General features: G+C 40.5%; 1 protein-coding gene across 1 annotated transcript in view; it reads right to left on the bottom strand.

Moving 5' to 3' along the window:
• Positions 1-4: 4 nt before the first annotated feature.
• LOC103257849 (pappalysin-1-like) overlaps positions 5-14,394 on the bottom strand; it is a gene marked incomplete at its 3' end in the record, with an annotated part of 54,014 nt that continues 39,624 nt past the window's right edge. The window contains exons 6-7 of the mRNA XM_021711138.1: positions 7,283-7,404; positions 5-63 (exon numbers count right to left, since the gene is read on the bottom strand). Of these exons, the coding sequence (XP_021566813.1) occupies positions 5-63; positions 7,283-7,404 (181 nt within the window). The remainder of the gene's footprint in view (positions 64-7,282; positions 7,405-14,394) is intronic.

Genomic DNA, 14,394 nt, shown 5'->3' with positions numbered 1-14,394 from the left:
CAGCTGAATTTGGACTCCAGGTGCGGACACTTGACTTACAGGGCTGTTCAACATCTGGATGACCTATGGAGAAGAGATGACGGAATGAGTTCTTGAGGAAAGACCTTCAGAGTTTTCAGCAGACCCCAGGAGAACTTAGGCAAAGAGGAAAAGGACAGAGAGGTTTTTGGCGTCTTGATGGATTTGCCATATACGCAGCACCCAGCTCATCTCCATTCCTGCAATACAGATCTCAGATGAATCAGCAGACATTTGGTCAAACTACTTTCAAGTAAATGCCTTAATATTGACTCAATGTCCAAACTTTCCTTCCTCATCTTCCACTTGAAGGCTTTGTTACCTTGAATAAAAAGTAGGAAGGGCATATATTGGCTGAATACACACAACGTTTTTGAAACTTGTTTAATTTTAGAGGGGAGGAAACTAAGGCTCAGCAATACAGAGTGAATTGAGCAGGTTCATACAGCCTGAAGTGTAAAAGTCAGCATTGGAACCAAGTTTTGTGTCATTCTGAATTCCATACTAATTGTTCTTTTCACTATTGGATGCAGGGGCCCCCAAACTAAATGAGAGTCCCTGTGGTGTTACTGTCATAGGTACAACCCACTAGGACTGACAGATGTCCCAGAAAACCCAGGCAAAGAAGAGGTGAGCATAGATAGCTTCCATCCCTTGGACTGAGAACCTGGGAAGAAACTGTCTAGAACCATGAACAGAGCTAGAAGGCAGCCCTGAAGCCATCTTATCTCTTCTACTCCCCTTTCCTACAATGAAGTCATTCCATACCACTGAGCTTCTCCTTGCTCTGTCCATTCTGACTCAGGAAATGGAGGGTTGGGTGAGGAGGGGGGAGAAGGAAGGAGGAATTCTTCTCCTCTTTCCTTAGGGAGATGATGCCTCATCCCCACTGATCAGCCTGCAGTGACTTCTGAATTTTTGTCTGCTGAGATCACCTCTAGGCCCTCAGAGAACTTTCCCTTGCACTGCTGAGAAAAATAATCAGAACTCAATGTAGTGACTGGCTCTAATTTGTTAATGGGAGTCTCATGAGACTAGGAGAATAGGATGCAGAATCTTAAGATGTCCTATTAGCCTTATTATTTTTTTTTTTTGAGAAAGCAGGATTTATTGAGATGACAGAAAAGCTCTCACAGTAGGAGAGGACCCAAAAAGGTTGTCTATTATTATTATTATTATGACAGAGTCTTGCTGTGTCACCCAGGCTGGGGTACAGAATCACAGTCATAGGTCACTGTAGTCTCAAACTCCTGGGCTCAAACAATCTTTCCCTCGTGGTCTCCTGAATACCTAGGAATACAAGCACACACCACCACACCAGCCTAGCTACACTCTTTTTTTCTTTAGCATTAGTGGTTAGTTGGGCAGGTGGGGTGGGGATGCTGGACATTTCTAAAGCAAAAAGCAACAAAAGTAATCTTTGAAAACGCTTTGTGGCAATGTTGCAGGGTAGCAGGCATCACTACAGTATGAACACTGGAAAGCCATTTGAAGTGAAAAATCTGTTCCAGTGAAGGTAATAAATTCCTTCAACCTTCTTGCCTCTGCCCAAGCAAGGAAGAAGAGAGAAGCCATCAAGTGGGGAACGAGAAGAGAAGAGAAAAAGAGAAGAAGGAGTGCCAAGGAAATGCACAAAGACCTTTTAGATATAAGGCATCAGAATAAGAAGAGATGGATCTAACTACAAGAATCCCTGGTCCATGGAGAACACACACAGTGAATGCTCAGTAAATGTTTATTAAATAAAAAGCCTTCTATCTTGTTAACATGAGGTTAAAAAAAAGAAGTTACAGATGGAGTATTAGAGCCTGTGCCTTGATGGTGGATGCCAGGTGAACATTTCACCCCCTCCATGGGCTTTCTCCTGGAATTGGCAAGGGATAAAGCAATCTTTCTCCCTTCCTTAGAGAAAACAACTGTCAGTGGTGGGAAGCCACAGGAGAGCAAAGATGACAAATCTGCTTGGCTCATCTTTCCGCCTTGGTTTCTTGTTCATCAACAGAGGGACCAAATGCTTCCAAAGGACAGGAAGGTGAGTCTGGTCATTATGCTCAAGTAAGTAAAGAGTAGCAGAAACCTTAACAAAGCTTGTGCTTACCTGGTTATTAGAAGCAAACTCTTTGATATAAGAAAGAGTCCCAAGAGCCACTGAGTCCATCCATCACCAAAGTAGCAAATCCATCAATAATACCAGGTTTCATGAATGGACCATCCTCATGTGAGGGCACTGAGTCAGGCACATTACTGGCTTAGCTCTTTTAACCATGGCAGAAAGTCTATGACATTGGCCTTAGGAAACTCATTTTACAGAAGAGGAAACTGAGACTCAGATGTTTCAGGAATTCCCTGGTGAGGGGTAGGATATTATGTGATACTTTTGATCCAAGTAAGTGTGCCAGGTTTTGAAACAATGAAGGTTGGGTTAAAATATCAGCTGTATAGTTTCTCATTGTCACCTACTGTGATGCTACCAACTTCAGGGTTGCTGTAAAGCACAAATGGGATGAGATCTTTAATAGATGTTCACAGATATATTAATTTTGTCCTGAAAAATAATGAGGAATTAACAAGGAAAATGTTGATCAGGGGAGAAATTTCGAGCAAAGATAACAGTTGCAAGAGAATGTGTATTAAAATGACTATGAATTTGAGTGAAGCAGTAGAGCTGCAAGTGCTGAGATAGGTAACCTAAGTAGAATCCAGATTGTGAAGTATCTTGTATGTCACATGAAGAAAGTTGAAGTTTATATTGAGATAGATGGAGAGCTGCTTAGAAAGTTTAAGCAAATAAGTGAGATAAGATTTGTCATTTAGAAAAACCACTGTTCAGAGAAACAGATACTATTCATACATTTGGCTATCTATCCATATATCCGTCTATCTACCATCCATTCATTTAACTGTTCATTTATCCATCATTCATCCATCTGTGTATCCATCCATCCATCCAAAGAGTAATTATTGAATGCCAAATCTGTGTCTAGAGTTAGGCCAGTTCCTGAAAGAACAGGTTTCTAAACATGATCTCTGCCCTTAGGGAGCTTCTAGTCTTGTGAGATCAGTTAGGAGACTGTTGCACTAATACAGACAATACATGACTATGGCCTGGACACAGGGCCATCACAGAACATGACAAATCAGAATTCTTGTGGAAGAAAAATTGACACAGCTGTGAGACTGATTGGATATGTAGCTGTGAGGTATGGCAAGGAGCTGAGAAAAAGAAATGGAGGAAGGAAGGAAGGAAGGGAAGGAGGGAGGGAGGGAGGAAGGGAAAAAAGGAGGAAGGGAGGAAGGTAGGGAAAGAAGGAGGGAGAGATGAGAAGGGGAAGAAAAGAAAGAGAAGTGTACAGGTCCTGTTACTTTACTGTTGTTAGAGTCAGGGTTTCACTTTGTTGTCCAGGCTGGAGTGTAGTAATACAATCACAACTCACCGCAGGCTCAAACTCCTGGGTTCAAACAATCTTCCCTCTTTCAGCTTCTCAAATAGCTGGGACTACAAAAGTGTGCCACCACACACAGCTAATTTTTTTTTTTTTTGTAGAGACAAGGTCTCACTATGTTGCCCAGGCTGGTCTTGAAAACCTGGCCTCAATGATTTTCCCACTTTAGCTTCCAAAAGTGCAGGGATAACAGGCTTGAGCCACCATGCCTGGCCAGCTTCATTATACATACGTATTCTTTTGTATATATGGTGATTAAATGAAAAATTTCATGTTTATATAAGCTCTCCACTAGCAGTAAGTCCATATATGTATATAGAAATACAGTTATACATACTTATGCTGATCTAAATATACATTTATGAAGCTCTATATAGACACCCATTATATATCTATGTGTATATATACTGCAGCTGTTGACACGAACACAGCTATAAACTTGGTGCCAAGTTTTTTTCCAGATGAACAGTTAAGTACACCTGAAATATTCTGCACAGAAAAATAGAGAAAACACAAATAAGAAAAAATGAAAACAGTCAGTGCCATGTGTTAACCTCTCATGGAAAACCCAACATTTGGGATGTATTTTATGATTACATAAATGATCTTAACTGGGATTTGAATTCCTAGACTACAAAGGTAGTATGGTATCAAAAACTTCAAAAATATTAATATGGAAAATATAATTTTTGCTCAAGAGAGGAGACAACCATTTTCTGTGAACAAAGGTAAGAAGTTCTATGACTATATTTACCTTCTTTAACATGAAGCTAATTCAATGTAGCAGATTTCTAAAAAAATATTTGTTCAAGAAAGAATTTTCTATGTTGTTAATATGGGCTTATAATAAGAAGTTACAACTCTGTGGGAGATTATCTAGAAAGGACATTATATTTCAACTGGTCATTCTGTGGATACGATACCATCTTCAGAGAAACTACGAGACTCACCCAAGGGCACAGAGTGTTGATGGCAGGGCTGAGACCTAGGTCCAGTTCTTTTTACTTCTACCCCCACCCGCACTCTTTCTCCAACCCAACAGATATGTCTGGCATCGCTCATGAATTTGGGAGTTTTATGTTAGTTTGGGAAGTCCAAAAACTTAAACATGAAAGATAAATAGGATGAAAATGAGTTGAGAAATAAATTGCAGAGTTTGGCCCATGGAAAAGTTTATTTCTTCAAGGATATTAAAAGGGTCTGAGCCAAAAGGATCACAGAGACTGTAATAGGATGCTCTAAAAAAAGAACAGTGTCTTTTCCTGGCCTGCATGTACTAAATTTACATAGAAGGAAAACCCAGGGCTGCTGGAGGTTTCCCTGGAGCTCTGAGTCAGCTCAGGGAACCAGGGAGCTCAGTGCTTCCAGATGAACTCCGTTCAGCGTAGCATACTTTAAGAAGGTCAGGGACAAACTAGGAACAAACTTTTCTAACTGATAGTTGGGTTGAATGGAGGTGTGAGGAGATGTCTGCAAATGATTTCATTCAAACAAGTGGTAGAACAGATCAAGATGATTTTAGCCAGAGAAGTCTCAGGGGAGGGTTTTTCTAATTCTACCTTCCAAATGTCTCTCAGTGCCACTGACTTCTCTTCATTATCACAGCCACCGACCTCACTCAGGGCACGACCACCCATCACCTGGCTGCTGGCAACAGCCTCCTAGCTGTTCTCTTTTCTCCAGCACCTGGCTCCCCCAATCTCTTCTCAGAACAGGTCTTACAATGTACTATACTCCTGCAAAGGCATGTGGTATTTCCTCACTGCTCTTTGTGTAATTCCAAACCCATCCTCACCTGGCCATTATTATTTCACCTATCCAAACTTTTCCACTTCCATTTTGTTCTTCATGCTCTAAACCTATTTAAACTCTTACAGAATTATTGAGCTTCTGCTTATATAGGTTATACATATTAGTAGCTGCATACTGTAAATTAAAACTAATAAATTTTAAAACTCAAGAACACCTAAGTATGCATTCCATTAGCTATCAGAGCACGAATAATATCACATGTCATGTATCTACTAGATAACTCTACTGTACTCTCAGGAGAGAATGAGCATGAAAAAGGCAAAGATGTATTATTATGAAAATACTTTTTAATTCAAGGACACCCTGAAAAATCCTCCAGAAAACTCTGGAATACACTTAGAAAACAGTCACTCTGAACATACTAAGCTTCTTTCATATTTTCAAATACACTTTGTTAACAGTGTTGTGACATTTCATGGGAAGCCTGAGTCTCCAGTTCTGGGTGAGGTCCCCTTGTTACTGGCTGCCAGTGCTCAGCACTTCTATTAGCATAGGACTGTTCACACTGAATGGTAATTGCCCAATTACTTATCTGACTCCCCTAGCAGACAGTTAGTGCTGCCACCAATGAGCCAACGACAATGCCTAGTACATAATCCCTATGGTGGTCACAAGTGAGACAAACTAATTCTATGCAAGTATGCAGAATGTTGTTGCATGACAGAGACATAACTTCTCTGTAAGAACTCAAAGTGGGTTCAGTTTGGGTGGAAAATTATAGTTGCAGATTTTAAGATTTTTTTTTTAAAATGGAGTTAGAACAGGGTGCCAGAGAAATTTAGTGAGGAAGCACATAGAGGGGATTCCTGTGCTGGCAGAGCAGGAGGGGATACTGGGGCTGGATGACCCCAGGCATCCCTTCCAGGTCAAACAGCCTGTGATTCTGTGAGGCTGAACTGAGGGCTTTTCCCAGACAACCCTCTTGCTTTACATTCCAGATGGATTTGTTTAGAGTTCTTGAGTTCGACTCTCATTTTTATTTTAAGCTACTTTTAAAAAATAAAGCGCAGTACCGTCGTTTTTAAACTTCACTTTCCTCTCTGATCCCCTCCCTTGCTTTATTCTATCTCTGGCTTTTTCTTTTCAACCTTCTTTCTAAAAATACAGAGGATAGCGGAGGAGTTCTCACTGATGCTCAGTGAGGAGACTGATTCTGCTCCCTCTGATGCGCTGGTGTAATAGTGTTCTTACCCAGTGACTGCTGGCATGAGCTGACCTGCACAGGAGCAAGAGGACTGGGTGGGGGCAGGGTCTGGATATAAGTCTCTGAGGATCAAAGAGGAGAATATGGAAGACTGAGAGGAAAGTGTGGGGTCTCTGCCAGCCTGGCTTGAGGGCCAAGTGACAAAATGCAACAATCAGCATTTGGTAAAAGGTGTTCTCTTGATTTCAGTGTGGCTGTAACATTGAATTTAACAGTCATTGTTGGTTCCCTGGGAAGCCTGGGAGACACCGCCTGAGCAGAGAAAGGTCTGAGTATGGTGGGAGCCCACAACAATGGCAAATGAGAGGTACTTCCTTCAAGTGTCTTGAGCATCCCAAAAAGAAGTGTATATAGATGACATTGAAAGGAATAGTTACAACATATTTGAGAATGTCCTAGTAGTCTCAGAAATAACTGCATCAAAAGAATAAAAAACTGCTGATGCCTTAATGTATGGACTCAAAAGTGACCTTGTTTATAACCACAAGCAGTCGGGTTTTGAAGAATATATAAAAACCCCTACACACCTTGTTTTTATCAGGCATGTGGCCTTGAACAGTTTTTTAATACCTTGGTACCTTTGTTTCCTCATATGTAACATGGAAATAACATACCTAGGACAGGGCAGGTGCTCAAAAAATATTTGTTGAATGTATAAGTGCATGAATACCAGCCTCACAGGATGATCTTAATAAAATGAGAGGTATACGGGAAAGACCATTTAAGTCATAAAACCCCATATGTATTGAAGGAGCTGTTCTTTGCACACTCCATCTGTCAATGAGCCTCCAGAAGGCTGGCTTACCTTCTGCTTCTCGAGGGCTCCAGTGTCCTGATGGACCGCAGGGCATTGGGGAGGAGGCGTTGAAAGCATACTGCACAAGGATTCTCCCTTCCAGGCAAAGGTCGCATGCTGATCCCAATTCTCTAGGAGGCCAAGGAAGAGGGGAAAACGCACCGACTTAGGAAAAGTTGAATGAGCAAGTGGCGGGACTAAGTCAACAGGACAGAGGACACAGCTAGTCTATTATCCCCATCCTCCCTACACATGCCAAGGAGTCTGGAAATAACTATAAAATAAATTCCTCCCCATTGTCCAACAAGAACTTTGTTTGGACCTAGGTGACTTCTATTCTGAGAGTACATATGCTTCTTTCTTTAGCAGCACAAAAATCAGCCGGTTAAAGACTCACCTTCAATAATTTTGATTTAATCAGACATGTAAAGCTCCATGGAGAATGTGCTGTGTGGTTACGAGAAAATCTGTTGCTCTAGTTTGTCCTCAAAGTTTACTTCTTTAACAATACTTAGCACAATACCTACTATGTGCAAGACACTGTCCTGTGTCTTAGGCATTACATATAAAAAAAGCATGGTTCCCTCATCTGAAAATAAATGGGCTGGATTAAATGATGCCTAAGAACCTTCCAGCCCTGATGTCCTGGGGATGGGTGAGTCACTCCTCTATTTAACAGTCAAAAGTAGTTTCTTTACCATGCCATCTAATTCATTTTAGCAGCTTTCCAAGGGGCTAGCCAATCCCTCAATGGAACCAGCCCCAGAAGTGGAATATTATGATGACTTCCTCTACTGACTTGTAAGTCTTGTGTATCTGGATTCAATCTTCCTTTGGCCATAACAGCCTCTGGGATCCTACTTGTTTTCCAGATCTGGCATCTGTTTAGGAGGCAGTTGTGGAGAAGGGAGAGGGATGAGTCCTCTTCTCCTATATTACTGTGAACTGAAAACTCTGCAAATCTGAGTGACCTCTACAGAGGAACTGAAGCTGCATCTCAGGAAGATATCAAGAAACATCTTAACCCAATTCATTATTTCTTAAAATGCAATGGTCCTGCTATATCTCTTTCACAACTCCTAGAAGAATCTCTACTTTGGCTACCTGAAACGACACAACGGAGGGGTTATATCTCAAGTCTTAGGCTTCCCTTCAAAGGATTGCTTTCCATGCCTCTGGGCTCACACAGTAAGGATGAGCACACTTGTGAACATCACTGTCTGCTGGTGTTCTCCATTCCCTCTCCACAAGGTTGACACGATTATCCTCAATCCTCAATATGAATGCATCATGTTCCTGCTTACCACTTTTGGTGATTCCAGTTCTTAATACCCTGTGATGTGGCATTCAATGCCCTTGCAAATTGTTCCTCTCTTCACTCTAGCCTCGTTTCTCTCCACTATAAGCTCTGTGTAGTTACCATGTTGTGTCATATTACCCATTTCTCTGTCCCTTACTTTTTTTACTTGGCTGATGTTTCTCCTCCTTCAAGGTTCACCTTGGACAGTAGTTCCTCTGTGAAAACTTTTTTGTACACAAGTGAGCTTCTCTCAATAGATTGTGAGGTCCTTGTGGACAAGGTCCATGCTTCATCTTTTTTTCTTTCAGAGTCCAGCACATAGCTTATTTCATAGTGTTGGTCAGTATATGCAGTTGAATAGATGGGTAGATGGATGAATATCAGTTATTTGGGACATGTAGCTAACAATTATAAATAACATAGTCCAGACCTTCAAATTGTAGATTTTGCATTCTCAGCCTTATCATTGTAAATGTGAAACCATATTTAGGTAGAAATTTCACAAGCACACTAATACTAATATTCAGTGATAAGAGAAGTATTGGATAGTCCATGGTTAACCTATTGAATAGGGTGGCAAACAGTTATTACAAAAAATATTTACGCTGATTATGTAATTTCATGGTAAATATGTTAAGTTATTATATTCAGTGAAAAAGTCACATTCAAAGCTGATTCTAGGCCGGGCTCGGTGGCTCAGCCTGTAATCCCGTGCCTTTGGGAGGCTGAGGTGAGTGGATTGCCTGAGCCCGCGGGTTCGAGACCCACCTGGGCAGCAAGACCTCATCTCTACAATAAATCAAAAAATCAGCCGGGCGTGGTAGCGCATGCCTGTAATTCCGGCTACTCGGAAGGCTGAGGCGAAAGGATCGCCGGAGCCCAGCAGGTCGAGGCTGCGGTGGCTGGGAGTGGCCACTGCACTCCAGTCTGGGCGACAGAGTGAGACTCCAACTCAAAAAAAAAAAAAAAAAAAAAGCTGATTCTATAGTAGTATCTAAATGTTCAAATAACCTTTTGGGACAAAATAGTATTGGCAGTAATTTCTGGGCAGTAAAACATAAGATGATTGATTTAATTCCCTCCTATTTTTATGTATTCTGGTTTTCTAAATTTTCTACACATTTTAAATACATATGAGTTACTCGGGTAAACGATAATCACAATTACACAAATATACTTGTAGGCAGGAAATTAGGGGTGGAGAGACGTCTTCAAGCACCACTAGTGACGGCAGAGTTCCATTACAATGACCACAAGACATGCATAGTGCCTCTGAGTCACATGACTGACTGGCTTTGTGATGACAAGATTACAAATGTCCTAGAATGGATCCAGGAATCATGCTGACCTTAATGGCCATTGATTCTTTCTATTTTCTTTGGGTGTTTTGTTTTGGGTGATGCACATAAAGCTACCTGAGCTTCACTGAGTTCTTGACACACCCCGGGTTACCAAGAAATACTTTGATGAATATACAAATCATCATCCAGCTGACGACAAATGTGTGGGGTGTTCTACACACCCAGGTAGTGTATGTGTTTCCTACCTTCGATATTTATTTTATTTTCACAGGTACCTATATCTACACACACGCGCGCGCGCACACACACACACACATACACACACACACACACTGAAATCATAGACATCCAGGATGCCAAAGCTGGGAGAGATTATCTTTCTTACCTGGGTTCCATGAGATTCAAAGCTTAAAGCTCTAAACAGACGCTATCCAACATGGCAGCTACTAGTCACATGTGGCTGTTTAAATTTAAGTTAACTAAAATTAAATAAATGTTAAAATCTTGTTCCTCACCCACACTAATCACATTTCATAGTAACAGTTGGCTAATGGCTATCATCTTAGACATGAAGACACAGAACATTTCTGTAACTGAAGTAAGTCCTATTAGACAGTGCTTCTTAAGGCATACACTGTATATAATAAATTAACTTATCTCCTATGCAACTAAAATAGTACTGATTTTGTCCCATCTTTGGGAGAAATGAAAAAATAGTTACTCAAGCATTTTCTATGTTCTTAAATTTCTCAACCAAGAAACCTGGTTGAGAAATGTTAGAACCTCTTTGGCTAACAGATAAGAAAACTGAGGCCAAAGAGGCAGAGGGAATGGATGAGGTCACAAAGACTACAGACCCAGGCCTGTTGGTTTTCAAGTCCAGAATTCTTTCCAATACACCATAGCCAATTATTCAGATAACTGAAACCATCCAGTCAACACATGTTTGCAAGACAGATAAAAATAAAGGAGTTAGAAAAAACAGAGGTAGCCTTGAATTATTTATTCAGTTGCCCATGTGTGAGGACACAGGCTGTGGGAGGATCTGAATATGTTTTTTTAAGGGAAATCCTTGTATTCTCTTAGACCACAGATGTGAGAACAGCAGGAGGACATGAGGATGGCCAGGAGCAAGAGGTTGGCAGTGATGGATGTAGTGGAAAACACCAGAGACTTTGTGGGGAAAGGGAATTTTCAAGTAGCTAAACAGCTCTGAAAAATGTTGCACAATATGGGAGTTAATATTTCTTGCACATAAAGTATATGTGCTTGGCATATCACAGATGTCATCTTGTTGAATTCTTCACAAACGTCAAATAATGTAGGCATGATTAGCACCTTTTTAATGGAAGAAGACTCAGAGGATGAGGGAGTTGAAATGGCTTGCCCAAGGTCCCATCTACTAGGAGTGATGAAGCAGAGAATGGAAAATGGATGACCTGACATCAAAGCAAGTACACTTTATGCTAAACCAATTTGCATTAGTATAAACTCCACGTGTATGAGAGAGTGATATGCATAAAGCGTAGTTCTATTTTTTTACAACAAATTGCTGAACTTGTGGACTCCTTTTGACATAGAATATGGTCTACATAGCTGTTAACCCTAATTAGATATGTTTCAAAAGTGTCAGTTTTAATTTAACATATGATAACTGCACTATGAAATCTTAGACCAAACAGAATAGCTATTGTATGAACCTCCAGGAACCAACCAGCGATAGGTTATTAAAAACATATTGATTGAAGTTGAGGGCACTATGTAATAGAGACATATCTTATTACACAACAATTAACCCTCCAACAGGTTTCCAAAAATCAGGTGGTATTTATTTAATGGACAATAACGGCTTTATGAAATACAAATTGAATACATACACAGGAAGCTTCATTTACAAAACTTCCATTTTTAGGTGGAATTGAGGCCAAAGCATGACCAAAAGGCTGGTACTTCTCATCACCACAGGAAAAAAAAAATAAATCTATGGACTGCTGGAAAGTCAGCTCTGAAGTGTCACATGAAGTTTCCCAAACCCAGCTCTGAGCTCACGGTGAGGGCAGCTGAAGCAGAGGATGGGGAGTTTCTACAGAGAATCTAAGGAGTGCATTTCCTTCCCTGGTGATCACATTCACTCAGCTGCCAAAAGAAAGTTCTAGAATCAGTTACTGATGAAAATGTACCAGAAAATAAGAGCCCAAATTTTATGAGGTACAGTGATCTAATATATTTTTAGAATTTTCATTTTAATTGATCTATTGATCTATAATAATTTTATATATATTTATGGGGTACAGTGTCATGTCTTGATATTTGTTTACAATGTGGGATGACTAAATCAGGGAAATTAAAAATTTATCACTTCTCATACTTAATTTTGTGGTAAAAACATTTAAAACCTACTCTTTTAGCAATTTGGAAATATAGTGCATCATTATTTTCATCATCACTCTGTGCAATAGATCACTAAAGCTTATTCCTCCTAATTAAAACTTTATACCCTTTGATAAACATCTTCCTTTTCCCCATCAACCACGTCACCCCACTACCCTTTAGATTCCACATGTAAGTGAGATCATGTGGTAATTTTCTTTCTGTGCCTGGCATATTTCATTTAGCATAATAGCATCCAGGTTCATCTATGTTGTTGCAAGTGACAAGATTTTCCCCTTTTTTATGGCCAAATAGTATTCCATTGTGTCTATACAGATGTTCCTCAATTTGTGATTGGGTTACATCCCAATAAACCCATTGTAAGTTGAAAATATCATAAGTTGAAAGTGCATTTTCTTTTCTTTTCTTTTTTTGATGATGGTTTCACTCTGTCTCCCAGGCTGTAGTGCAGTGGCAGGATCACTGCTCACTGCAACCTTGACTTCCTGGGCTCAGAAGATTCCAGAAGCAACCAACTCATCTGTCTCTCAGCCAAGTCATCTTCAACAAAGCCACCAATAACAACCACTGGGAAAAGGAGATATTTATCTGGCAAATAGTGCTGGAAAAACTGACTGACCAAATGCAGAAGAATGAAACTGAACCCCAACCTATGACCATATACAAATATCAATTCAAAATGGATCAAAGACCTAAACATAAAACCTCAAAGTATAAGAAGAAAATGTAGAAAACATCCTTAAGCACATCAAAGTAGGCAATGAATTCTTGACCAAATCCCCAAAAGCAAATGACATAAAAGCTAAGATAGACAAGTGGGACCTCATCAAACCGAAAAGTTTTTACACAACAAAAGAAACCATCAAGAGAGTGGGAAGACACCCCACAGATTGGGAAACAATATTTGCTAATTACATATCTGACAAAGGCCTAACATCTAGGACCTACAAGGAACCCAAATGAAGTAAAAGGAAACAAGCAAATAACTCCATTAATAAATGGGCAAAGCATAAAAAAGAACAAAATCATGAATTTCACAGCAACCTGGATGGAGCTAGAGTCTATAATACTGAGTGACCTCTCATAGAAACAAAGATCTGAGTATCACATGTTCTCACTCATATAGTGAACCTTGATCATCCAACGCACTACCATAAGAAAATGACTGACAGTGGTGGGAAACTATGGGGGGGAGGATGGGACTAATGGTAGTAAACATCTGTCTGGGGACAGGGAGACACCTGTTATTAACAAGGGGGCCTGAATGAAGCATATTTGTATACTTAACCCTTAACTGTACCCCACAATATCAAAATAAAATATTGATAAATATCAAAATAAATAAATAAATGGGCAAAGGACATGAATAGGCACTTTTCTTTTCTTTTTTTTTTTTTTTTGAGTTGGAATCTCACTCTGTCACCCAGACTGGCATGCAGTGTCTGCTCCCGGCCACCACAGCCTCGACCTGCTGGGCTCTGGCGATCCTTCCGCCTCAGCCTTCCAAGTAGCTGGAACTACAGACGCGCGCTACCACGCCCGGCTAATTTTTGATTTATTGTAGAGATGAGGTCTCACCAAGTTGCCCAGGCGGGTCTCGAACCCACGGGCTCAGGCAATCCACTCACCTCAGCCTCCTAAGGCGCGGGATTACAGGCTGAGCCCCCGAGCCCGACTAGGCACTTTTCAAAAGAAGACATACAAGCAGTCAACAGATATATGAAAAAATGCTTAACCTCACTAATCATCAGAGAAATGCAAATCAAAATTTCAATGAGATACTACTTAACTCCAGAGGATGACCATCATTGATACATCAAAAAATAACTGATGCAGGCATGGGTGTGAAGAAAAGGGAACACTTCTACACTGCTCGTGGGAGTGTAAGCTAATTCTACTTCTATGAAAAGCAGTGTGGAAATTCCTAAAAGAATTAAAAATTGGCCTTCCATATGATCCAGCAATTCCACCTGGGAATATGCCCAGAGGAACAAAAATTCTACCAAAAAGATACCTATATACACATCTTTACTGACACTATTCACAATAAGAAAAACATGGAGCCGGGCTTGGTGGCTCAGCCTGTAATCCCGCGCCTTTGCGAGGCTGAGGTGAGTGGATTGCCTGAG

This window comes from Carlito syrichta, unplaced genomic scaffold, assembly GCF_000164805.1.
Source record: "Carlito syrichta isolate Samal-C Ts95f unplaced genomic scaffold, Tarsius_syrichta-2.0.1 Scaffold301881, whole genome shotgun sequence".
In the NCBI taxonomy this organism is placed as follows: domain Eukaryota; kingdom Metazoa; phylum Chordata; class Mammalia; order Primates; family Tarsiidae; genus Carlito; species Carlito syrichta.
The sequence above is the reverse complement of the archived record's forward strand: the minus strand, read 5'-3'. Positions and strand labels throughout refer to the sequence as shown.